This window comes from Aphelocoma coerulescens, chromosome 23 (assembly GCF_041296385.1).
Source record: "Aphelocoma coerulescens isolate FSJ_1873_10779 chromosome 23, UR_Acoe_1.0, whole genome shotgun sequence".
Classification (NCBI taxonomy): Eukaryota; Metazoa; Chordata; class Aves; order Passeriformes; family Corvidae; genus Aphelocoma; species Aphelocoma coerulescens.
The window spans coordinates 7,836,943-7,861,927 of NC_091036.1; the positions used below are offsets into that span (position 1 = coordinate 7,836,943).

At 60.3% G+C, this 24,985-nt stretch overlaps 2 protein-coding genes across 5 annotated transcripts; one reads left to right on the forward strand and one right to left on the reverse strand.

Moving 5' to 3' along the window:
* Positions 1-5,360: 5,360 nt before the first annotated feature.
* FGR (FGR proto-oncogene, Src family tyrosine kinase) lies at positions 5,361-15,011 on the reverse strand. 4 transcript variants are annotated; one of them, XM_069036078.1, is made up of 13 exons: positions 14,847-15,011; positions 10,947-11,007; positions 10,432-10,684; positions 10,235-10,337; positions 9,860-9,958; positions 9,600-9,703; positions 9,380-9,529; positions 8,792-8,956; positions 7,679-7,858; positions 7,495-7,571; positions 7,264-7,417; positions 6,703-6,834; positions 5,362-6,546 (listed from the first exon to the last, which is right to left on the reverse strand). In XM_069036078.1, exons 3-13 carry the CDS (start codon positions 10,670-10,672, stop codon positions 6,338-6,340), a joined length of 1,614 nt encoding a protein of 537 aa, XP_068892179.1. In that variant the 5' UTR covers positions 10,673-10,684; positions 10,947-11,007; positions 14,847-15,011; the 3' UTR covers positions 5,362-6,337. The 4 variants fall into 4 exon arrangements, with proteins under 4 accessions (XP_068892178.1, XP_068892179.1, XP_068892177.1 ...); XM_069036076.1 differs by having other exon boundaries at positions 10,432-11,007; XM_069036077.1 differs by lacking the exons at positions 8,792-8,956; positions 10,947-11,007; positions 14,847-15,011 and adding an exon at positions 8,275-8,430 and having other exon boundaries at positions 5,361-6,546; positions 10,432-10,827.
* Positions 15,012-16,040: 1,029 nt separating this feature from the next.
* On the forward strand, positions 16,041-21,769 carry LOC138121982 (digestive cysteine proteinase 1-like). Its single transcript, XM_069036023.1, has 11 exons — positions 16,041-16,132; positions 17,207-17,266; positions 17,522-17,614; positions 17,703-17,875; positions 18,592-18,835; positions 18,907-19,099; positions 19,198-19,391; positions 20,010-20,101; positions 20,186-20,347; positions 20,927-21,116; positions 21,415-21,769. The coding sequence occupies exons 1-11, from the start codon at positions 16,081-16,083 to the stop codon at positions 21,600-21,602; spliced, it is 1,641 nt and encodes a 546-aa protein (XP_068892124.1). The 5' UTR covers positions 16,041-16,080; the 3' UTR covers positions 21,603-21,769.
* Positions 21,770-24,985: the final 3,216 nt, after the last annotated feature.

Consider the following 24,985-nt stretch of genomic DNA (forward strand, 5'->3'; position numbering starts at 1 on the left):
CCAACCCCTCGCTCCTCTCTCCGTGCGCGGCGGGGACCGCGGCTCCGCTTCTCTCCGCTGTCAGCGGCACGGCCAGCATCCGGCACCCCGGGGAGCCGTGCAGCACCGCCGGGGCATGCCGGGCCTTGTAGTCCTTCCTTTCCCCCCCTCTTTTTTTTCCCCTCCTTCCTTCCCCCCCCCTTTTTTCTCCTCCCAGTCGCTGCGAAGCGCAGGGAGGGGCGCAACGGGCGCGCGGCCGTTGAGCGCCGCCCTGGGAGGGGGGGGACACTTCCAGAGAGGGGATGTTTTGGGGGGGATATCCCGGGGGGAGGGTAGCCCCCCCCCCCAGGCTGCCCCCCCTCCCCGAGGTCCCAGTGGGATGCGCGGGGCATTGCTGCCCTCTCCCGGGTTGCACCCGCACTGCGCACCCCCTCCTTAGGGATGCAGGATTTGGGGACACACACACACCCCTCTGCAGCCCCCCCCCCCCCCCGACAATCTGGGGTGCACTTCATCGCTCTCTCCAACTCCGCAACCCTGCACCCTCAAAACCCCCATGGAGCCAAGTATGCCCATGGAGCCAAATGTGCCCATGGAGCCAAGCATGTCCTTTTTTCCTTTCCCCCCCACTTTTAACTATTTTTTTTTTTTTAATCAAAAGCTCTATCCGAGGCCTGGAAATAACCCTTCTGTTTGCTGACACCCTGCGCCTCCAATTTTTTTGCGTCCCCTCTTGGCCATGTCCCAAAGGGAATGCCAGGAGGGAAGGTGGTGAACAAGACCCCTCGGGACAGTGGTGGCAGAGCAGGGAGCTGCTCCCCAACTTCCTGAGCACCTCATATCCTCCCTCCCCACAGCTCCACGGAGCATCTCCCCAGAACCAAGTCGCCGTCGCTGTTAATGTTCCTGGAGCTGGGTAGATACAATATAATTAAAGTAGATAATACCGGTGATGTTTGTTATGACATCGTGTTTTTGTGAGTGACGAGTGAAGGGTTAACTCCAGGGAATTGGGAATATTGCTTGGCTGCTAATAACACGTGAGTCATGGATGGAATAACACATGGGTGCAGGGAGAGACACAGCACCTGGCTTTACAGCAGCCCTTTGCCTCGCCTGTGTGGGGCAGGTTGGGGTTTCATGTGTGTTTTTGGATCAACAGGAAGCAAGGAAGGAATATGAACTCCAGATACACGCTGGTCACCTCAGCTTCGCTGCTAAACTGGGATGAACTGGTGAGCTGGGGTCATACTGGGAGTTGTCTTTCAGCTGGGACCTATTGCAGCTGGAAAGGTGTCAGATCTGTCCCCTCCATGCACCCCATCGGGATCAGCAGGGCTGGGTGTGGGACTGGCTGGACTCTGCACAGCCCGGATAAGGATGCATCGCCCCTGGAAGCGGAGCAGAGTGGAGGCCTGGGCTCCAGCCCGGTCAGCAGAGGAATCTGCACACGCAGACAGGATCACTGCAATTGCTGGTGGCTGAGTGAGCAACTTTGCAGGCTTCCTCGTCCCCTCACCCTGAATGTCAGCTTTGAATTTTCTTGCTATTTTTAGGGACATTTCCAAAAAAAAGCCACCGAGGAGGATCCCTCCCTTCTTGCTTTGCAGGGCTCTGTGCCCCATGAATATTGCAAGGCTGTGGATCACTGTACCTGTGCAGGGATGGGGGTGGGGGGGGGGGGGGGCAGAGAGGGACAGAGGGACAGGGCAGGGAAGAGAGAGAGGTCGTGCAAAAAACATGACATTGCAAGCAGAATGGGTTAGAATGTAAAATATTTATTAATTTAATCCAAAGCATTAAAAGGTCATGTATTAATCAAAGAGATGCTTAAAACTGTCAAAGTCCTTTGTCAGGTTTGAAGTGCATCTCTACAGTTATCATAAAATATATATATCAGCCTGGCGTGGAGCCCCAGGCAGGGCTGGAGGAGGATAAGGAGTTAAATGAGGCACTTCACAGTGGGATGGACACCCCCACCCGGCCCTGCCAGACTTCCGTGGGTGCTCCACACCCCCATGCTAAACTGGGCATCTTGTGGGTCATACTGATTGTCCCCAGGCCTGGGTTTGTTCCCTCTCAAGTCAGGCTTGTGCCCTGTGGTGGTTTGGGGGTTGTGTTTGGAGTCTGGGTTTGGGGTAGAGATGGATGCGGTGGGTTTGAGAGCGGGGTCCCACACTTGTCCCCGTGGGCACAGGTGGCTCCCAGCCATGGCAGTGGACACTGGGGCGGGTGAGCTGTACCCATGCCACTCGCGTCACAGCTTTGCGAGTGCTCAGCCCTGCCAGGATTTCTTTTCAGCTGGGGAAGTGGGTGGTGGAGGCGGGTCCCCGGGGCCACCCGGGTCACCCGGGCACCCTTGTTCCGTCTCCCAGCCAAGTGCTGTGTCAGCAGCGTTGGCGTGGACTTACGCTACCATCTAGTGGCTGCTTTGCCACCGCTGTCCCCGGCTCAGTCCGTGTCCCCGCAACCCGCCCCCCTCCCCAAACCCGGGGGTCGAAGCCACCCCTGTGACCAGGACGAGGGTGACCTGCCTGGGTTTGTCTCCGGAAAGCTGTGGCTGGCTGGGCCGGGGGGGGGGCGGTGATGGCAGTTGCCACCCCGAAAGCCACCAGCTCCCCGGGGTGGGAGCAGGGGATTAGGAGGCAATGGGGTGCTGTGGGGGAGATCTGGGGGCATGAGGATAGAGGAGCGAGGAGGGCAGAGAAAGGTGTTTGATGCTTTGCTGGGATACTGGGAGCTGCCGTTGCGGGGAGCGCAGTCCAGAGGCCCTGATGGGGTTGGGGGGCGGGGGGGAGGGGAGGGAGGATCCTGCCCCTGCAACGACTGTGGAGAGTTAGGGCACTCAGATTTTGCCTCCATAAAAGTAACTGCGGCAGAAGAGCCCAATCCATCCCCGAATTCCGCACCGGGCTGCCCCGGAGCAGCAGCAAAACAATTCCGGATTTCTCCCAATAAAACCACTTCCGAGCAGCCCTGTGGCCAGCAGAGCAAGGCTCCCGCTGTGCCCCCTCCCCATCGCCTGTGTTTGCGCTGTCACCTGACCATTCCCACGCCCAGAAAATCTCCGTCCCCAAATCCTGCTGCTCCCCCATTGCTGTCACAGATGCTGCTGTTGTCAGTGCACAGCTCTTCCCAATTATCTGTTGTTTTTCCATGGAAAAAGGTGTCCCCTCACAGTGACTGGTGCTGAGCTGCTGGGTGGTTGCAGATAAATCCATCCGTGCCTCAGTTTGCCCTCTGAGGGGACAGTGCCTGAAGGCCTGGACCAGCAGGCTCAAGCTTGGTCAAGTCTAAATCCACATTTTTGGCCATTTTCCACTGTTGTCTGGCCGTTGCTGCCTCGGAAACGTGGCTCCGATCCACGACCCAGGAGCTCTGCAGGTTCTGCCAGTCCCTGGGGAGCTGAGGCCAGGGGCCACAGGGACAAACCCCCGCCCTGCTGTGGGTGGGGATGGCTCCTTCCCGGTCACGGGGGTCCCCAGCACCATCTCGGGGCGAGGGGGCTCCCGGGGAGAGTGGGAGCGCTGCGGGTGCCTCGTGCCAGGGTCTGCAGCGCCGGCCATCTGCAGCGTCCCCACACCTGTGTCCAGGCACCGGGTGGGCTCGCTGGCTCCAGATCCCCCCGCCGCGCGTGGCCCGGGCTGGCCCGGCGCTGTCAGAGCAGCCAGCCAGAGCGGGGCCACGTGGGCTGGGCAGGGTGTGCGGGCAGGAGCGGGGCGAGCAGGGCTCGGCACGGTGGGGACGTGGGTCCTGCGGAGCATCGGGGAGAGCTGATGGCGGTGGATTAACCCTCGGGTGCAGGGCAGGGGAAGCGGTGCTGAGCTGCTCCCTCTCCCCTCTGGAGCTGCTGCAGCTGCAGCGCTGCCTGTGGTGCTGCAGGGAGCAACCAGCCGGGAGGGGAAGGGGCCAGAGCAGAGCCCCCAGCTCTGAGCTTTGCTCTTCCCTGCAAGTCCCCAACCCAAGCTCTGAAGCAAAGGTGCCTGCAGCACCTTTGGAGGGGTCTCAACCTCTTTCCCCACCTCCCCATCTCTTCTGGCCTCAGGGTGGACCCTGCTGGGAGCTGCAGGAGCTCTGTGAGGGGTGACCCCGGGCACTGGGGGTGGCTGTGCCAACCCGCAGTTGTCCCTCCACCCCTGATCAATACCGCCCAGCATTAACATAAAATCGATGTCCCTCCCCTACTCAGCCTGTGGTCACCCCGCAGCAAAATCCTTTAAGCCCCTCACCCCTTCTGCGGGCACCAGTGCTGGGAGAGGACAGAAGGATGGGAACCAGGACAGCGGTCCCCCCTTCCCCCCTTCAGCCCCTCACACAGGTACCTGCAGCCTCAGGCCCCACTCTCTATCCCCGAGAGCTGTCACAGTCATGACAGCAAAATGGGGGACACACTCTGGTGACGTGACCATGGCGTCACAGGGATTATGGTGGCACAGCCACATGAAAAGAACGTGTCAAATCCACATGGGTCCTGACCCACTCCTGCCACTGCCACTGCTGGGGACAGGGCCCTTGGCTGGGGTGGAGCAGGAGCTGTGAAGATGCCTGGTGGTACCCAGGGATGGTGGCATGTTCCCAAGCCTCCTGGTATGTCCCCAAAGCCTCTGGTATGTCCCCAAACACCTCAGCATATCCCCTAAGCCCCTGGTATGTCCCCACATCCACTGGCATTGGCCCCGTGCCCTCGTCCCCACATGCCCAGCATCTTCCCCACAGCCTGAGCCCCCCCTGTCTGGGGTGGGGGCCAGTCCCTCCTTCCCATCAGTGCTGAGGAATTCATTACCCGCACAGCTGGGCCCTGCTGGGGAGGCCAAGCTGCAAGGAAAATTAACCTCTTCCTCCCCAGCCTGCAAGCACGGGACCCCTCCCTGTCACAGCTGGTAGGAAGGGACAGTCCCCTCTCGGTGAGTGCTGGGGGGCTGTGGGGCGTTCTGCATGAGGGCAGCTTTGCAAACCCAAATGCTTCCCAACCCAGTGTTTCCAGGCTTTTATTCACAAAGGAAGCTGGTGTGTCCCCTCCCCACATGGACTTGGGGGAAGGGGGGACTTTCTCTGCTCACCCGCATTGAGGAGACCCCCCCAAACCTATGCCCTGGGACTGGGGCGGGTGAGGGGGCATAACTCAGTCCTGGCTTGGCTGAACCTGGGAGCCCCCACCATGGGGATGGGTGTTCCCACCCCAAATCCTGTAACTTGGTGTCGTCCCCCCAGCTCTAAGCACCCCCCAGTGCTCATGCCCATCTGGGGCAGCCAGTCTCTCTTGGGGTGGGGCAGGGGCAGAAGGACCTGGGCTGCCCCCAGTTTGTTAGAAAGGTTTTATTTCTCTGTATTTACAGACTTCATTAAAAAAAAAATAAACAACAAATCCCTCCTCTGCCCTTCCCTTCTCCCCCTTCTCCCCCCCCTTCCCTCCCGGGACTGTCCACCCACAGCCCTGCCCTGGGGGTGCAGAGGCGCTACTGGCCATGGGGCACAGGACTGGGACTCGAGAATGGGAGTGCCTGGAGGGGCAGCAGGCAGGGTGGCCCCCTCCTCTCCCAGAGCCATTACAGTCACACCGACACACTGACTGTGCCCCCCAGACCCCCCTTAATTCCTGCTGCAGCCAGGACCGCCCCAAGCACTGTGGGGCTGACCCCATCCCGTACCCTCCTCCTGCCCCCATGGGGCAGGAGGGAACAGCTCCTGGGGCAGAGCTGCCTCCACCCTGCCTGGGCCCCCCAGGACTCCTCGTGTGCTCCCCTCAGGCCCCCCTGTCCCCCAGTGCACGCAGACTTGTATGGCTTTCAGGACTTGGCTCTTCTATAAAGCAGAGGAGATAAGGCAGAGGACGAGGGGATCCCCCACATACAGGGATCCCTTGGTGGGGGCGATGGCTGCTGGGGGGAGGCATATAAAATCTTATAAATTAAAGGAGATATAAAGGGCAGGAGGGTTGAGATGACCTCCCACAGGTCAGTGCCAGGATTTTGGGGGGCCGAACCCCACCCAGCTGTGCTCCCAGAAGAGATTGGGGTTGGTATGGGGAGTTTCCCCCAAGCCCTCTGCTACTGAGGGTCTGGGGGTGTCTGGGGGGTTCACGGGGGTTACCCACACTCCTCCTTGCAGCCAAAGCCCTTCTCAGGTTCAAAGCTGGGTGTGAAGGCAATAAAGGGAGTGGGGGAAGGGCGGGGCTGGGGGACACAGTTCTGTCTCCTCTCTGAGTCAAACAACCTTGTGCAAAGGCCTGTGTCCTCCCTGGGCACCCCTCACAGGCGTTTTTGGGGGGGCACAGACAAAGGAAGCAACAACCTCCTAAAGAAAAGAGGAGATTCACCCCAAAGCCACCCCAGAGCTTCCTGCGGGTGCCAGCGCTGGGTCACTGGTTGTCCCCAGGCTGGTACTGGGGCTCGGTGGCAGTGAAATAGTCCTCGAGGAAGGACTGGAGGTACTCGAAGGTGGGGCGTTCCTCGGGCTCCCTTTTCCAGCACTGCACCATCACCTCATGCAGGGACTGAGGGCAGCTCCCCGGGCACTGCATGCGGTACCCCCGCTCCACCTGCTCCAGCACCTCTCGGTTGTTCATCCCTGTATGACAAGGACCTCCCGCTCAGCGACAGCACCCTCATGGGACAGGCCAGTGGGGAAACTGAGGCATGGGACAAGCCTTGCTGAGGAGAGTCAGCCCCTGACTGTGCCCTGCCCGGCTCACCCCAGGGGTGCCCCTGCCCCAGTGGGCCGTACCTGGGTAGGGCACCCGGCCTTTGGTCACCAGCTCGGTCAGGAGGATGCCAAAGGACCACACGTCCGACTTGATGGTGAACCTCCCGAAAAGGGCGGCCTCTGGAGCTGTCCACTTGATGGGGAACTTGGCACCTGCAAGGGGAGACAGCTGAACCACGGCTGGGGCTGCACCTGTACCCAGGGTACCCTGCACCTGGGGCACCCACATCTGGGGACATCCCACACCTGGGACTGTCACCTGAAGCACCCTGTACTGAGGGCATCCTGCACCCGGGGTACCCTGAACGGGGGGCACCCTGCACTAGGGGGACCCAGCAGCCATGAAACCCTCTGCCTAGGGCAGCCTACACCTGGGACACCCAGCACCCAAGCCACCCTGCACTGGGGTACCCATCACCTGGGGCATCTGTCACTCAAAATACCCATAATTTGGGGTGTCCATCATTCCCTGGTGCACCATAATTTGGGGCACCCACTGCCCACGTTACCCAGCCTTGGGGGTAACCATCTCCAGGCTAAGGGTGGGACACAACAGGGAGGACACAGTGCAGAGGTTCCCACCCTGCCGCGCCGTGTACTCATCATCCTCAATGAGGCGAGCGAGGCCAAAGTCAGCGATCTTGCACACGAGGTTGTCTCCCACCAGGATGTTGGCAGCACGGAGATCCCGGTGGATGTAGTTCATCCGCTCAATGTACGCCATGCCCGCTGCAATCTGAGGGGGGATGGAGCAGTGAAGACCCCCAGTACACCCCTGGGGGGCACCCCCACCCTGTACCAGCCCCCCGGTACCTGGGCAGCCATGTCCACCAGCTGGGGCAGCTTCAGGTAGCGACCGTCCCCATCCTTCAGGAAATCCAATAAGCTGCCTGCAGGCAGAAGGGGTCCCCATCAAAGACCCCCAAAACCCAAGGGTGCCCTCCCCTGTGAGCCCCCCTGCCCTGGCACCATGCCCAAGCAGGTGCCCCCCGCTCACCCTGGCTCATGAACTCGGTGACAATGTAGATGGGCTCCTCTGACACCACAGCGTAGAGCTGCACCAGCTTATCATGGCGCAGCCGCTTCATGATCTGAGCCTCCTCCAGGAAGGCCTCAGGGGACATGGTCCCTGGCTTCAGTGTCTTCACCGCCACCTTCGTGGTGCCATTCCATGTGCCTGGGTTGGGGACACAGAGTCACCACGAGCACAGGGGACAGCCAGCCCTGGTGGGGCCAGGATGGAGGGGTGTGTGGGTGCCTGCTTGCATGCCTGTGTGAATGGATGGATGGATGGATGGATGGATGGATGGATGGATGGATGGATGGGCAAGAAATCAGGACAGGGCAAGGAAGGGATCCGTTGGCGGGGATCAGGATCCCACTGCATCCCACCCAGGACAAGGAGTTCCCCTCACCCCAAGGCATCCGTGAGCTCCTCTCCCAAGACCAACCTCACCCCATTCCCAAACCCTTTGTGGATTCTGTGCCAAGTTTCCATCTCCCCCACACAAGTGGGTACCACCTGGCACTCTGTGATGCTCCCTGCCAGGACAGAACAAGGCTTCTCCTGCCCCCTGTGCTCCCCCACCTTACCCATCCACACATCTCCGAAACATCCCATGCCAAGTTTCTTGTCGAGGGTGATGGATTCCCGCGCTATCTCCCAGGCGTCCTTAGCTAATCCCAAGGTCTGGGGCTTCACAGCAGGGCATGGGTGGGTGAGCAGATGGCACAACCCATCGTTGTACTCTGCAGGGGATGGGGGCAGGCAGGGAGGAGGAGGAAGGGGATGTGATGGGATGAAGGCAGCATGCATGAGTGGAGGAAGCAGGGCACGCCGGAGGAAGAGGATGATGAAGGTGGGACCCCCTGGCCTGGTCTTGTGGTCCCATCTGCAATGGGAGTCTGCTTGCCCATGCAGAGGTGACATGGGGCATCTGGGGTACCCTTTGTGAACCCAGAGCAGGACATGGGGTAATTCCTCATACCGGCAAATCGGTGTCTCTCAGCCTGTCCTGGCAGGCAGGAGCTTTTCCTGGTGGAGTGCCAGGCCTGGGGGTACCCCCGCATCCCCCCTGCCTCTCACCCTGGCTTGCCCATCAGGCCCTACCCATCCAGACTTCCCCAAACTGCCCATTTCCCAGCTTCTTGAGGAGCTGGAGGGACTCGCGGGGGATCTCCCACACGTCTTTGGTTTTGACTGAGAGGTCGGCCAGTTTGGGGGTTCCCTTGTGGCACGGCACGCCCAGGCGGCAGCACAGCCCAGCTGCCCGCTCTGCAGCATTGGGGCAGGGGGACAGGAGTCAGTGTGGGCACAGACCCCCACCAGCCCTTTGCCCCACTCCCACCACCCCAGGCATCGCCAAGGCCCCTGTATCACCCAGTCACCCCCAACACACAGATGCATCCCCCTCCACCTTCCCCTAGGGGCAGCCCCACGACCCCTCGGCTGGGCTGGACCCCCAGTCCGCCCAGCTACACCCAGGGAGTGGGTGATGCCCACCCACCGGAGACAGTGGGAACCCCCTGCACCCTGGACACGGAAAAGGGGAGACCCTCAGGGAGACCCCTAATGCCACCACCAGAACAGCCCCCTCCTTCCCCAGTTCAACCCCGTCAGCCCAGTCTCTTACCAAAAGGTCTTCTGAGCTTTCCCTACCCCTCCTATTGCCCCCTTGTGCCCCCCACCCCACCCTACCTATATAGTGCTGGACCAGCTGCTGGACGGTGCTGAACTGGGCACGAGTGGTGATGTAGTACCCCCCGCTGTCCAGTTTCCGAATCTTATAGTGCTTCACATGGTCTCCCTTGGCCTCATCCCAGTCCCGGATGGAGAGGGAGTAGGCACCTACGAGGGGATACTGGTCAGGGAGGGATGTGGGGCACAACCCCCGGTGTCCCCACCCCTGTCCCTCTACCTTTCGTCGTCTCACTCTCCCGAATGAGGAAGGTGCCCCTGGAGTTGCCGTGGCACAGGAGCTGCCGTTCTGCATCTTTGCGCCCGATCTTCCCAAAGTACCACCTGCCATGGTGATGGGCTCAGCACCACGAAGGCGCTGCCAAGGGGATCACAGAACCTCCTGCCAGCACCGTGGCACTGCCGGGGCTCACAAGGACACCTGGGCCTGAGGCAGGTGGGGTTGGGGTTTGTCTCCATCCCTTTCCCCCCCCTACTCACTCTTCTGCCTGGATGGAGTCCACAGGGGCCACATAGTTGCTGGGGATGTAGCCCGTGGCACCCGAGCTCAGCGACCTGGCCTCCCACCAGTCCCCCTCCCTGGGCAGAGAAACAGAGAATGTGGAGGAGGAGGGACAGATAGACAGACCCATCCACCATGTGCCTCCTCACCCTGCACACAGCCCCGCCAGACCCCACTCTCCCCCACCCATCTCTGCTGAAACCACCCATGACTCGTGGCCCTGGTACTGAGCAATGGAGCCAGGCAGAGCCAGGCTCCTCAGCCTGGGTCCTGCGATGGGTACCTAAGCACAAAGGCACCTCTCTGGGGTGGTATGTGGGTGCTGGGGGTGCAGGAGGTCTGGGGAGGCTCACGTGTTGTTGATGATATGGAATTTCTCCCCTTTCTGGAATGTCAGGTCATCCTCCGTCCTGGCCTCGTAGTCATACAGGGCGATGAACAGCGTCACCCCCCTGCCTGTGGCACATGGAGGGGACGACGGTGACCCCAGAGTCCACAGCCCAGGGGTGCAGCTGGACACCCCTTCCCATCATCCAGCCACCCTGCTGACCTGTGATGCCCCCGCTCCATGTCTGCAGCACATTGGAGGTGAAGCCCCCCGGCTCCGCAAAGGATGGGGCCAAGGGCACCGCTGGTCCCTGGAAGTTGTTGAAGTCAGGGATGCGGGTGAAGATGGCCTCTGGCTGCGTGGGATCGGGGTCGTACTGGGAGGCAGGGGGCTGGAGGGAGCCCCCCTCGCCCCCTGTCTGCCCTTTGCCAGCCCCCTTCTCTTTGCAGGGCACACAGCCCATCCTGGGCACCGCCTGTGGGACAGAGGGTCCGTGAGCCCCACGCCCCCCTGGCAGGGCACACGTGTGTGCACACATGGGTAGAGGCACTGGGGTGCACCCCTCTGGCCCCAGGAGGTCCTGCCACCCCCCAGCTCAGCACGCTGGACCACACTGGACACTGGGGTCCCCATGGGCACTGCCAGTGGCAGGGACCCACTGCGAGGAGGGCTGTGCTGCCCCAGGGGACCCCATGTCCCAGCGGCACCCGTGGGTGCTCCATGGCGGCTCCACTCACTGCGACGGCTCCTCAGGTCACTTCAGCTGCTCCATGTCACTTCGGGGAGGAGAAGAGGCACCTGTGGACACCAGGGAGGACGTCAGGTGGGGGGCAACACCCTTGCATGGGCTATAACACCCCTCCATGGGATCAAATACCCCTGTACAGGCTGCAACACCCCTGGGTGGACTGAAATACCCCTGCCGGGGCTGGAACACCCCTGTACAGGCTGAAACACTTCTGCCAAGGGCTAAAATACCCCTGAATAGGTTGAAACTCCCCATAACAGGATGCAACACCCCTGCCATGGGCCATAACACCTCTGCACAGGCTGCAACACCAACGACGTGGACTGCAACACCTCTTGCATCGGCTGTAACACCCCTGCACAAGTTACAACACCCCTGCACAGACTGAAGCACCCATGCACAGGCTGTAATACCCTGCATGAGCCGTAACACCCCTGCATGGGCTACAACACCCCCTCACAGGCTGCAACTCCCCTGCATGAGCTGAAATGATCTGCGTGATCTGAAACACCCCCACAAAGCTGCAACACTCCTCCCAGGGCTGCAACACCCCGGTGGGGGCTGAAACCACATCCTCAAGTGGGTTTTTCTCTCACTGCATCCTCACCACACTGCTCACGTCCCTCCAAGGCATCTGTGTCCCCGAGGCTGAAGGGCAGCCAGGCCGGGTGGGAAGGAGCCCCTGAAGCGTCCCCATCCCCACACCCTCTGCTTGACGGCAGTGGGTGTTTTGGGGTGGAAGGTCCCCACTCACATCGCTGTGGTCAGGACAGGCTCTTCCGGCCGCATGTGGTGAGAAGGTGTCACAGAGGAGGACGATGGGGAAATCGGACCTCTCCTGTCATGGCTGCAAGGAGACGTCCATCCCCAGCCCTGTCATTGCCCTGGCTGCCGGGCACGCACCCACACCAGTCTGCCCAGTTTGCTCCGAGCAGAGCAATCCAGTCTGCAATATGCCAGAGGTCACTCTGTCTCCAGCTGAGAGCAGAGGGAAGGAGCAGGAAGATGTCTGTCCTCTGCACTCCAGTGAGCAGGAGGAGACAAAGATTTTGGGGTGGATGAGGTGTTTCAGGCAAGTTTTCCCCATCATGGTCATTGATTCCCTTTCCTCTCTCTCAGTAGGGGTGGAAAGAGCCCAGCTCTCCCCTTCCACCTCTGCTTTCAACACTGGTGGTGTGGCAAGGCCACAGCCATTGCTGACAGGGTAGCATTGCCAAACCTGAGCAAACTTGGCCGGTTGGGGATTTTATTCCTGATGATAGTTGGTGGCTATTTAAACTGATGAACAACCCTGGCTCTCACAAACTCTGTCCCGCCTGGGAATCACCCACCCGCCACATTCAGAAACTTCCCATTTTGCTGAATTTCAGTGCTGAGTAGGCAATTGGAGCTGCCACAGATGCCAGCAGGGACGGGGACGGGGATGGCATGGAGCATCTTCCAGGCAAGTGCAACCTCCCAGTATCACAGCATTGAGGGTTTAGGTACTGTGCAGCAGCACTGAACCCAGGCTTCCCCTTCCCTGCATACCCAAAAGCCCCCTGTGCTCATCCCAGGGTGGCCCAGAGCCATCCCTCACACCGTCCTTGGGGAGGGGACGCAGCTGGTGCCGTGTCCGATGATTGCGCACTGGTTTCTGGCTCCAGCTTTCCCAAAAAGGAGCTGCTGGAGCCGGGGAGCAGATGGCAACTGAGCCCTTCCTGCCCTGGCTCCACCGGCACCAGTCCTGGCCGAGCTGCCAGGTCCCGCCCCACGCTGAGACCCGGCCAATTCATCACCCCCGTCCCTCCGGGCACGGCTGGGCACGGAGCAGCCGCATCCCTGACTGCCCATCCATCTGCTCCCCAGACCCCTGGGACACGGGGCAGCTCAGCCTCAGCCCCGTCCCCAGCTCCTAGACAGGGCACAATGTCCCCTGCACACACCATTGTCACCCCACATGTCATCTACAGCGCTGAGGTACCCCTGGGGTCACCTCCATGCCCTGCCTTCGTTCCCCTCATGGGAACAATAGCAGTGGAGAACTCAGGCTCTGGGGGGATGCAGCCACACAGAGCAATATGGGGGTGCTGGGAATGTCACACCCTGTGCCGTGGAGACAAGCCATGGTGGCATTTGCCAGGCTGAGGGGGCCATGACCCCCTGGGCAGGAGGCAGCTAGCAGAGGAACTCACACGGCACCTACGCAGTGGGAAGAGGAAACAGCAGGAGCACGGTGTGGGGTAAGAGGGGGAGGAAGAGGATGGTGCTGTGGCCACCAAGGGGCGACAGGACTGACAGGACCTCAAGCCCTGGGGATAGCGGCAGCTGGGAGGGTCAGGCAGGGATCACAGCAGGGCTGCAGCCCCCTGGCCATCCTGAAACCCCCCATGCCTTGTCCCACACCCTCACCCTGCACTCCCCCGTGGTGATCTGGCTCCCACTCCCTCAGAAGAGGAACTGAGAGGGCTGCACAGCCCAGCCTGGTGCCGCCGAGGTTCCTCTGTCACCCTGTGGCTCTGGAGTTCCCTGGTCCCAGCAGGAAAACTGAGGCATGAGGCAGCTGCAGCGCAGAAGGGGAAGGTGGCTCACTAGAGGACAGGACCTGGAGCTGCGTCCCCATCCCATGCCCAGGACCCCACAGACCTGGGGAGGGGATAAGAGGCCACATCTGTCTCCCCTGTCTGCTCCTTGTTCCAGCACGGTGGCAGATGGTGGCGTGTACCTTCTCCTTCCCCACTGCCCCCAGCCCCAAGCCCACCCGGAGGATACCTGGAGATGGAGCCCTGCTCGAGCTCCAGTCCTCCCGGCTCAACCAGTGCTTGGTGAGTCCCCTGTGGCTCCCAGTGGGAGCAGGTTCCTTGAGAACAAGGGGCACAAGGAGGGATGACACCCATACCCCGCATGCCCACAAGCAGGATTATTCCCTGGGGTGAAAAATGAAGAACCTGACATCCCCAAAAGTGATCTTCTCCACAAGCTCACCGGTCAGCCACCAGGCCCATGACAGGGGGGTCCCCTCGCCCCCATCCCTGGCAGGAGATGCTCAGGAGAGAGGAAGCCCCCCTTCCCCAGCTTTCCAGCCCCATCGCTGGTTGGGAAAGCAGGATTTCCGCTGGAAGAAGAGCAATTCCCGGATCCAAGGGGCTGCAGGGGCGGAGGGAGGGAGCCAGCCAGGGCTCCAAATACAATGTCCCGGGAGGAGCGGGGTGGGGAGGGAATTGTGCAGGGCAGGAAGCAGCGAGTTCCTGTCCCTCCTTGGGACACACCAAGGATCAGGGACGAAGCAGAGCTGCAGAGAGTGGGGGGAGCATCCGCTCCGGCCAGGGCCTGAGCCCCCCACAGCTCCCCCAGCCCCAGCCACGGAGAGCTGAGCCTCCAACATTGCCCCGGAGCACTGGCTGGGCTGGCACCCCATGGGCACCTGCAGGGACGGAGGGCACAGGTGTGTGTGTGTCCCCCAGGGAGCTGTGGCCTGTCCGCTCCCCAGCGTGTGGGTCCGGCACGGGTGAGGGCACCGCATGCTCTGCAGGGTCCCCGACATGGTGTCACCCCGATCAGTGCCGGGATGGTGAGCTGCAGCTGGTGGGTGCCCCCAGATCTTCACACACACGGCAGCCCCCTGCTAACCTGCTGCCCCCAGGATGGCGAGGACGGGGTCTGCTCCCACCCCCAGGCATTTCCCAGGGAAGCAGTGAGGGCTCAGTGAGGGCAGGCCCCCCAACAGACCCCACCAGTGTCACCGGACCCTCCGTCCCCACAGCTCAGTGCCCGTCCCATCTGGGACCCAGAGCCACCCCACACATGGAGGGGACATCTCTCAGCAGACCACGGCAAAGGGATTAAGAGACCCCCTCGCTATTACAGCGGTGAGTCCCCCACCACCCTACACCACACACCGCACACGTACCTCCTACCGTCACCCTCCTGCTCCGGCTGGCATGGATCCCCGCTCCACGGGGCTCCCGACGGGACCACCAGCTGGGCAGCCACGGCAGCCCCCGCTTCGCTCAGCGCCGGGGGTGTCGGGGCGGGAGCCGTGGGAGAGCGGGAGCGCCCGGCCGTGAGCTTCCCCTGTCTCTTCGGCGGCTCTGGCAGCCGAGCAAGAGCTTCCCCTCCCCTCGCCCCCCCTTCCTCCCCGCGCTAGCAGCAACGGTTCATTGTACCAGCCAGCCCAGCCAGGGTGGCTGCTGGATCACCCTCCGGACCACCCTCGGATTACCTCGGCACGCTCGCTGGGGACCACAGCCTGCCCGTGGAGGTGGTACAGAGGGGAACAGGCATCGGGGGCCTCTGGTCCCCAGTAGCACAAGGGGACACTGGCGCGGATTCCCAGGCTCTGCCCGCTGGGATCTACGGGGGGTGTGCGGATCCAACCTGTGCCACGGTGGGGGCTGCCTGCACCTGTCCCCAAAGCCTGACAGTGCCTCCCTGAGCTCCCCGAGGGAGCGTCCCGGGCAGGGGACAGCAAAGGGACATCAAATTGGGCACAGAGCGCTGTGGTCCTGCAAGGGACAGGAACAAGTTGCCCATCTGGTGTCAGGACATGCACAGCCGTGTCCCTGTGCCTCAGGGCTGGCTCAGACCCCCAGCAAAGAGTTCCCAGTGCTCCCAGTCTTAGGATCTGGCTCGATAATGCCACCCTATAGCCCCTCTGCTGCCTCACCCCGGCAGTGGGACTGCTTGAAAAGACCTCAAGGAGCTCTGCCCTCCCACCCCAGGAGGAGAGACAGAGCCCCGAACACCCCACTGCCCATTTCTCCCTTTCAGGTGCAGACTAGGTGTGACAACCCACCCTTAAAGGGAAGGAAGTCTGGCTGACCCCAGCTTGGGGGGGTCCCCCACAGATCCATCTGGTGCACCCACCCAAATGCTGCTTGAGGCGTTTTGGGGCTCATCCTGCACCTCCCATCCCCCGCAGCACCCGGCATTGCTCCATCTCCCTGCACGGGGGCCCTGCCGAGACTCGCTCTCCCAGCCGAGCGCCCCGGGGTGCCCGTCCCCCCGCCAGGCACCACATGATGCCGGTTCTTTCCCTCCTCCAGGGAGGGCCCCGACTTCTGCATTGGCTCCGCCGGGTTTCGCCGCCGCTGGCTCCGGCTTAAAGTTGAGCAGCCGGTGCCGGCCTAGCCGGGGCGGCCGGGATGGGTGTTCTCCGCTGGCTCGTGGCCTCTGCACTCTGCATCGCCGTCCGGGGTGAGTCTGACCCCCACCCTGGCACTGTCCCCGCTGGGGACACCCCGGGCATGGGAGGGAGATGGCGGCACCCCACCAGATCTCCTCCCGCTGCACTGCAGGGCGGGTTGGAGACTGGGGAAGTGGTTTTATTGCTTGTCGGGTCCCAAAATTTGCAGTTCCTCCAAGACACAGCTGGGGTGGGTGGGCAGGGGGGATGTACCTTGAGGGCTTGGTGGGGCTGGGGACGTGAAAATAAGACTAAATTGAGGCTTTAACCCAAGGGGTTTAACCCAAGCAGGCAGGGCAGCCAAGTGGGAGGGGACAGGGGTGGCAGGGCGACCATGCCCCCGTGGGACCCCCTTTCTGGGCGCTCATAAAACCGAGCAGGGTTGGCAGGTGGCTGGACCCGTTGCTGGACCCTGACACTGTCTGAGGGTGCCCAGAGACAGCGTGTAATGGGTACCCCTGGCACAGCCTGGGGTGCTGGGGGGGGTCTGCTCGTCCCTGCGTTCCCGAGGGTTGGGGGGCAGGTCTGCTCCCGGCTGTCCCGGGCTGGGCAGGTGCTGTCTAGGGCTGGGCACGTGCTGCCAGTCGTTCCCGGCAAGCAGGAAGATGCTGAGAGAGGGAAGGGCTCATTCTCAGCAGTTGTGTTGGCGTGGGGTTGCATAAGCTGGGAGCCCGGAGGGAGGATGGGGAGGTCACTGAAAGAAGCCAGGCAGAACCAGTCAGGTCCCTGGCACCCCTCAACCATGCCCTGTGTGTTGGGGACAACTTGGCCGAGTCCCACGTTGGAAAGGCCAGTGCTTGGAGTGACACTGGACCATTACCCCAACAGTCACCCATGAACTGAGGTTCCCTGGAGGTGCAACAGTGCAGGGCTTGCTCCAGTGTCACGGCAGGTTGTGGCATGGTGCTGACCCTGGGAGGGTGTCAGTGCCTCGGTGTCCCTTGGATGAGCTCAGGAAGATCTTTTGGCCAAGCAGGGAAGCCCCCAGCTGCAAGGAAGGGGAGCACTGGCCCAGCAGTCTCCCATCCCCATCTCAGCTGGGAGGACACACAGCCCCCCTCACCCTGCCCCTCTCTGCCTTTTAGGACAGGACTATGGGCTCTCCCGCCCACCCCCTCAGTTCGGCTCCATCTACCACGTCCGAGGTAATGGGATCCCGCAGCCCCCTGTGCTGGGGGAGAGGAGAGGAGAGGAGAGGATGCTCAGCACCGGGCAGGACCAGGCTGTCCCAGTGCCAAGTTGGGGCAAGTTCCAACAGCTGAGTGCCTCTTCCTGACCCTTCACCCGTGGGGACAGTGGCTTGCTTGGCTGTGGGTCTGCAAACTCTGGGGGGCTCAGGAAGGGATGTTGGGGTGCTGAGGCTTTGGGGCTGACCTGTGTCCTGTGCCGGGAGCTCACAGGGGTCATTAAGCTGCCCTACGCCGAGATCGAGGAGCCTTTTGAAGCCTGGTACAACCTGACAGGGAACAAGAGCCGGATCCAGTACTATGGAGGTAGGAGGTGGGCACCCAACTGCTTCAGCTGCGTCCATCCCTGCACCAGCAGGACTCCTGTGCCTCAGTTCCCCTTTCCCTGGCACAGGGCAGGTGATAACCTACCAGCTGGCAGCGGTGAAGCCCTATGGGATGAGGTACAAGATCACGCCAGAGACAACCGAGAAGGAGGTGAACACCAGGAAGTGCTTCCAGCTGCCTGGCTCCAAGGAGGATGTGGTCATGGCTCAGAGCGTCTTCCCCAGCATGAGGGGCTTTAAGGTGGGAAGCATCAGAGCCTGGAACTGACTTGCCCCCTGAAGCATCTCCAGGCTGTGGGACAGGGTGCTTGGAGATGCTCCTCTCTGTCCGAGGGCTGCAGGGTGCTGGGACAGGCCAGGACACGTGCCCACACCCCAGGGCGCAGGGAGGGTCACTTCCCCACCCGGCTTGGGGCCAGACTCCTGGCTCCTTTCCCAACTCCAGCAGCCGTGTTGGGACGTGTCACATCCCACACAAACGCTGGCGTTTCGGCATGGATTGGGCAAGTCCCTGCATGGCGGCTCAGCTCCCGCTGGCCCCAGCCTGCGTCAGGGCTGGGCACAGCACGTGAGCAGTGGGGACAGCAGGTTGTCACTGAGCTGGACACATGCCTGCATGGCAAGAGCTTGGAAACACACAGGGAAAACCTGGAATCGTTTGAGGTTTTTGGAGAAATGGTGCAGCCAGAACCCCTGCTATGGGTGCACAGAGTGCTGTGCACAGTGGAGTGTCCCCAGGGCACTGCTGAACCAGACAGGGAGGTCTGCCCTGTGTTGCACCCCAAATCCTTGCCCCCGTTTCCATCCCATGCATGGCTGTGTGCTAATGGCCATGGAGCCACTGGATGCAGCCAGAGAGCCTGGTGTGTGTGCACTGGACTGTGCAAAGGGGCTGGATGGGCAGCAGGGTGCCTGGGGGAGGTTGGGGTCCCCTCCCTGAGGCCGTGTCCCCCCCAGTTCCTGCGGGAGGAGTACTACGAGGGCCGGTACTGCGCTGTGTGGCAGAATGTCACCCGCTGGGCACAGAAGAAGAATGTCTACACCCTGTGGGTGACCAACTCCAGCTGTGGGGTGGCCCCCGTGCACTATGAAATGCGGGGGTACAACAGCTTGCTGGGCTCCCACTACGACAAATACGAAATTGCCTACACTGACTTCGACAACAGCTACCCCCCCTCCGTCTTCGACCTCCCCATCAATGGTGAGCCAGGGAGGGTCCCCCCGTCCTGCCCGCGGGGCTTGAGCTGACGGTGTCCTCTCTTTGGTCCCCAGAGACCAAGTGTGGGGTGCTGCCAGGGGACGTGGCAGAGCATCGTGTGCTGGCAAACCCCATGGAGGACCTGGTGGGACAGCACCAGCCCTGGGCACACCAGGTTTTCCATGACTACCGCCGGCAGATGGGGCGGCGCTACAGCTCCGTGCGGGAGCTGGAGCACAGGCAGAGCATCTTCGTGCACAACATGAGGTACAGGCAGGCGGGGGGATGACGACCCTCTGGGGGTGCTGCTCACACCGAGGAGGTGGTGGCAGTGCCATCTGGGGCTGTCCCCACTGTGGTGGCAGGTTTGTGCACTCGCGGAACCGCGCCGCACTCTCCTACACACTGTCCCTGAACCACCTGGCCGACCGCACACCCCAGGAACTGGCAGCCCTGCGGGGCCGCCGTCACAGCGGGACCCCCAACAATGGGCTGCCCTTCCCCACTGAGCTCTACACTGGCATCATCCTGCCCGAGAGCCTCGACTGGCGCATGTACGGTATGTGCGGGGTCAGAGGGACACTGGGGGGCTTTGGGAGTGAGCGCTCCTCACCAGGGCCAGCGCTGAGTCCTACAGAGCTCCCCTGCTCTCCATCACTGCACTGAGGAGCCTGTGGGGCTGTGCTGTCCCTGCACATCTATGAGGTTGGTGAGACATTGGAACAGGCTGTATGGAGAATCTGAGGCTGTCCAAGGCCAGGATGGATGGGCTTGGAGCAACCTGGTCTAGTGGAAGGTGTCCCCTGCCCATGGCAGGGGGTGGAATGAGAAGGTATTTGAGTTCCCTTCCAACCCAAACCATTCTGTGTTTCTATGATTAAAGGCAGCTGAGTCAGCACTTGGCCCTGAATTCACTCTGGTGCCCCAGGGACAGATGTGATATCTGAAGCAACATCTGGCTTTCCCCATGTCTCCATCAGCTGGGAGTGACACCCCCAGAGCTTGCCCCTAGCCAAAGGCAGGGGTCCCAGGTTTGCTGGTGCATTCCCCCACTTCTCAGTTAGCACCAAGACCTGGCTGTGCTGCCTCTGGAACTCAACTCCTGCCTCAGTTTCCCTTCCACCTGCCACCATGTGGTGTCAACCCAGTTTCTCATCCCCTGCCCCATTGTCCTCAGGTGCTGTCACCCCTGTGAAGGATCAGGCCGTCTGCGGGTCGTGCTGGAGCTTCGCTACAACAGGAGCCATGGAAGGTGCCCTCTTCCTCAAGGTGGGAGCAGGGCTGTGCCCCACGGCATGGATGGGGCGTCTGGAGGGTGCCCATTCCCATCCCTTCACCATGTCCCCCCTGCAGACCGGCGTGCTGACCCCCCTGTCCCAACAAGTCCTCATTGACTGCTCCTGGGGCTTTGGGAACTACGCCTGCGACGGGGGCGAGGAGTGGAGAGCGTACGAGTGGATCAAAAAGCACGGGGGCATTGCCAGCACTGAGTCCTACGGCACTTACAAGGGACAGGTGAGGGTGGCCCCTTGTCCCTGATGGCCTTCCCAACATCTTGTGGCTTTAAGACATGGTGAGACCCACCTGGATGTGTCAGAGGCACTAAGAGGCTCTGGAGATGAGGATGTCACCTCGTCCCCAAGGCACCAGGCTTCCGTGGTTCAAAGTACCATCAAAGTCAAGCCCCAAGGCCCGGCCAGGTGGTTTTGTCACCGTGTCCCTCAGTTTCTCTTCTTGCAAAACAGGGACAAGACTCCTCCACCCATGCATGGTGCCATGGGTCACTCCATACCCCGGGCTACCCAGGGATGGAGCAAAGCTGCCTGGGGACAGGGATGTGGCAGCAAGATGCAGGCAACAGCCCTCCAGGGCTTTGGGTGCAGAGCCAGCTCTCCGCACTGTGTCCTTCTTGAGCAACTGGGAAAACATGTCCACCACCCTGGGCTTGGGAAGACAGCGGGGTCAGAGCCAGGATGCTCTCACAGCCCAAATTCCAGATCACTCCCTGCATCCACAGGGTCAGGCAGAGTGGGCAGGGTCCCAGCGAGGGATCCTAGGGGTCCTGGTGACAGTGTGTGTCCCCTGGCTGTGTAGAACGGCTTGTGCCACTACAACCAGTCTGAGATGCTGGCCAAGATCACGGGCTACGTCAATGTTACCTCGGGCAACATCACAGCAGTCAAAGCTGCCATCTACAAGCACGGCCCCGTGGCCGTCAGCATCGACGCCTCGCACAAGACCTTCTCCTTCTACTCCAACGGCATCTACTATGAGCCCAAGTGCGGTGAGACAAGCAGCACACGGGGCATGGGAGGGCCTGGGTGCCCAAGGAAATGTCAGAGCACCCAGGTCCCATCCTTGTGGTCAAGGGAGGGGTGGAGGGGATGAGCCCTGAAGTCCTCTGCAGCACTGAGGGTAGCCCTGGGAACAGGGATGCTGTCCAGACTGGGATGTTCTCTGGACAGGGATCTTCTCCAGACAGGGAAAGGAATGGTCTCTGGACAAGGATGCTCACGAGACAGGGATAGTCTCCAGACAGGGATGGTCTTCAAGTGAACCCTCTCCCATGTCATTCCCTGCAGACAACACGCCGGGATCGCTGGACCACGCAGTGCTGGCTGTGGGCTATGGAGTCCTGCAGGGAGAGACCTACTGGCTCATCAAGAACTCATGGTCCACATATTGGGGCAATGATGGCTACATCCTCATGGCCATGAAGGACAACAACTGTGGTGTGGCCACTGAGGCCACCTACCCCATCCTGGCCTGAGCCACCCTGTCTCTGCAGGGAGAGCTCTGGGCAACACTCTTGGTACTCAGCCCTGGATCAGCCCCTTCAGTGGAACCATCAGGAAGCCAGGGACACAGTGGGACAGGCCCATTCAGTGCTGGACATGGGGCAGGACAGGGACACAACACTGGGCTTGCCAATAAAGACGCTGGAAAAATACTGGATGGCTTCTACAGGAGGGATTCAATTGCTGCCCACACAGCTGTGCCCCTGTGCCCCAGTGACACATCCTGTACAGGTCCCTGTCCCCAGGCTGGTTTTCTTGGTCCCGTGGGATCCTAGTCTGCCAGTCCCAGACACCCGGGGCGAGGGGAGCAGCTTTTCCAGCTCTGAGGTGGAGCACAAACAACCCCAGGGATTTCTGCTGAGATGAGAAATTCCTGGCGTGGGGTGTTGGGGAGGGGGAAGGCCTCCACCCTCTGCCCCACAGCCAAAGTGCCTGTTGTGGCTGCAGGTGGGGACGTCATCATCAGGGTGTTTGCCAATAACACCAGCCAGGCACCTTCACTCTCTGGGGGTGCTCCCCTTTCATACTGTGGCCGTGGCTCAGCTGGGTGCTCTTAGTTTGCGTTCAAGCCATCCTGGAGAGCAGGATCAGTGCATGAGGATACTAAAACAGGGTGGGAAGGGAAACCTAGAAGAGGGGAAAAGTCATCCCTGATTTGTAGCTGCACCTGCACAGGCTCTACCTTCCCCCAAAATGGGGTTTTGATAGTTGAGAAGTGACATCCCCCATGACTACACCCCAATTTTGTACAGCAAACCACTGGCAGCACCTAGGGAGCTGCACTTCCCTCCAGGTGACACAACTGCTCTCATCAGTGGTGGTAGGTCATCATATTCCCTTGTTTTCTTTCTCTTGTTCACCTGCTTATTTGACAATTTGCTGATTGCTGAAGGGGTCTTTAATCATTCCCGGCAGGGAGGCTGGCTGGAATTCACGTCTGGGAGAGGAATGATCACCGCACAGGAATAATGTGGTTTATTCTGTGGGAGTCCAGGTCTCTTTGATTCTCTTGACTGCAGTCAATAAAACATGCTTTGACTTTCAGGGAACCGTGACTTTCAGGCTCCCTTTGGATAGGTGATGTCCTGAATTTGCTGCTGAACACGAAGGTGGCTTTGAGAGCTGGAGGTTTTGCATCCCCAGGAAGCATTTACTGAAATTTTGCATTCATGGCATTAGGGATATCGCAGTCCTGATTGTGGGTAGTTTGGATGGCTGGGAACTTAAAAAAAAAATCTGTTTATTAAATTTGAAAGAGGAAAAAATAAGAAAGGACATACCTGAAGGGAGGTTTGCTGTTTGCAGAGCCAGATGTAGGTTCTGGCTCCCAGCCCGGCTGAGCTGTGACCTCCAGACTTCCCTGGACACCCATACCTCAGAGTGGCTCCAAGTTTTGCAGAGCACAGCAAAGCACAGCCACTCTGAACCCTGCTATTTATTGGAAGCAAAGCTGGCCTGAAGCTCTGCATTTAAGGTTTCCTTTGGAAGAGACACCTTGCAGAACCCCCCCCCCCCCCCAGATTTGATACCTTGGTGGTGAAACATCAGCTGAGGTTGGTGTTTAAGGAAATGAGCACTGTTCAGGGTGGAAGCTGAGAGAATTTGGGACCCACCTTCCATATCCCACCTTGAGAACCCCATATCCCTCTTAGTCTATGGGGTGGACTGGTGGTAGCCCTCAGTGGTCAGCTTCCAGTCCTGTCCCCATCCTCTGTTCGGTGTTTGTCATGGTCTCCTCTCCTTCAGGGCCTCCTCCTTGTTCAGCTGCCCCTTTTTGGCATCTGCCAACCAAGAGCTTGGTGCTTGGGCACTTAGGCTGGGATAGGTGATATCTGCCTGCACACTGAGCCCTTTTGAGGCTGTCCAAGCCAGTGGTGGCTCATGCTGGAGGTGGGAGCCTGCTTGGCCACCTCCCAGGCTTTCCTGAGCCTCCAAACAGCTTGTTAGTCCTGCCTGATGCTCTCCTGATGCCTCTTTAGGAATTGATCCATGAAGATGCTCACCAAATGGTTGTCAGTCATCACCACCCAGGTGAGTGACTGGAATTGTGGCTTCTACCTCAACAATATCCCGGTTTATGATGAGATGGAGGTGCTGATGCCCCTCATGACCCATGTTAAATAGTAAGGACACTGCTCTCCATCAGGGTTGTGGAGGCTGTAGGACAGGGCTGTGACATCTCATTCTTCATTGAAAGGGTGGTCAGGCATTGGAAGAGGCTGTCCAGGGACGTGGTGGAGAGCCCATCCCTGGAGGAGTCCAAGGAATGACTGGACATGGCACTGGTCTGTGTGACAAGGTGGGGATCAGTCAAAGGGTGGACTCAATGACCTCAGAGGTCTTTTCCAGCCTCAGTGATTCTGAGATTCTGTGACTGGAGCCCCTCAGCACAGCGATGCCAGCAAGTACCCTGAGTTTGGGAGCTGCCAAGATAAGCTGGCACAGGGATGACCCTTCCTCCTCCTGCCCTGCATCAACTCAACCCTGGGATAGGGATGGCAACCTTGGGGCAATCTTAGGTCCATGCTGGGCTCCAACCCACCCACCCAAGGCCAGGCAGGACATGGGGAGTGAGGCAAGATGGAGCTCACCACCACAAACAGCTCCTGGGAGGAACTCTGTTTCCAGTGAAACAGCTCCTTTGTGGGTGAGAGCATCCAGATCTGTGGGATCAATCTGTCCACACATCCAGAAACCCAGGGTGGGCTGAGTTTGCCAAGCTAAATTATTCTCCGAGGAAGGGCGGCTGGGATTTCATCTGGGTTTGGGTTTTCGCCCTGCCCTCGGCTGTCCTGGATACAGCATTTCCCTCCGGAGGCAGCTGCGCTCCGGCACAGACCTCTGTGCAGCAATGCCAGGTGGCCAGAAAATGTGCTCCAGCCCAAAATCTGGCTGCCTTTCCCTGCTGGATGAATTATCTGTGAAAACCTCTCATGGCTCACACAAAACAAGGTAATTATTCAGCAAGCAGGGGACACACAGAGCCAGAATATGAAATTATTATCTGTTAGTGATTTACAGAGAACCACAGACAGTGTCAAGGAACAGCAGCTGAATCAAACTTGCTTTGGCAACCTTGTGGCTCCCAAATGCTCCAGGCAACCCAGAGGGGCTGATGGAGAGCTCACAGTAGTACTCCTATGCCAGGGGGAAGGGGCTCCTGGGGGTCTTGCTTTCCCCAGGACAGAGCCAGGTGGTCCATGACGGGGAAGGACATGCTTTACATAAAACCCTGAGATTTTAGGATGGCAAAGACCATGATCCAGGGGAGGCTTTTGCTGTCTTACACAGTAACCAGAGGTTTTTGGGGCACAAAAAGATGTCCCTGCCTGTGGCAGGGTGTTAGGGCGAGACA

Excerpts from the sequence above, each read along its gene's own strand:
- FGR (XM_069036076.1), bottom strand. The coding sequence starts at position 10,747 with ATGTGTGCACACACGTGTGCCCTGCCAGGGGGGCGTGGGGCTCACGGA. Across the intron at positions 9,530-9,599 it reads GGAGAGTGAGACGACGAAAG|GTGCCTACTCCCTCTCCATC; the intron begins GTAGAGGGACAG and ends ATCCCCTCGTAG. Across the intron at positions 7,418-7,494 it reads TGGTGGACATGGCTGCCCAG|ATTGCAGCGGGCATGGCGTA; the intron begins GTACCGGGGGGC and ends ATCCCCCCTCAG.
- LOC138121982 (XM_069036023.1), top strand. The coding sequence starts at position 16,081 with ATGGGTGTTCTCCGCTGGCTCGTGGCCTCTGCACTCTGCATCGCCGTC. Across the intron at positions 17,876-18,591 it reads CCAGCATGAGGGGCTTTAAG|TTCCTGCGGGAGGAGTACTA; the intron begins GTGGGAAGCATC and ends TGTCCCCCCCAG. Across the intron at positions 19,100-19,197 it reads ATCTTCGTGCACAACATGAG|GTTTGTGCACTCGCGGAACC; the intron begins GTACAGGCAGGC and ends CTGTGGTGGCAG.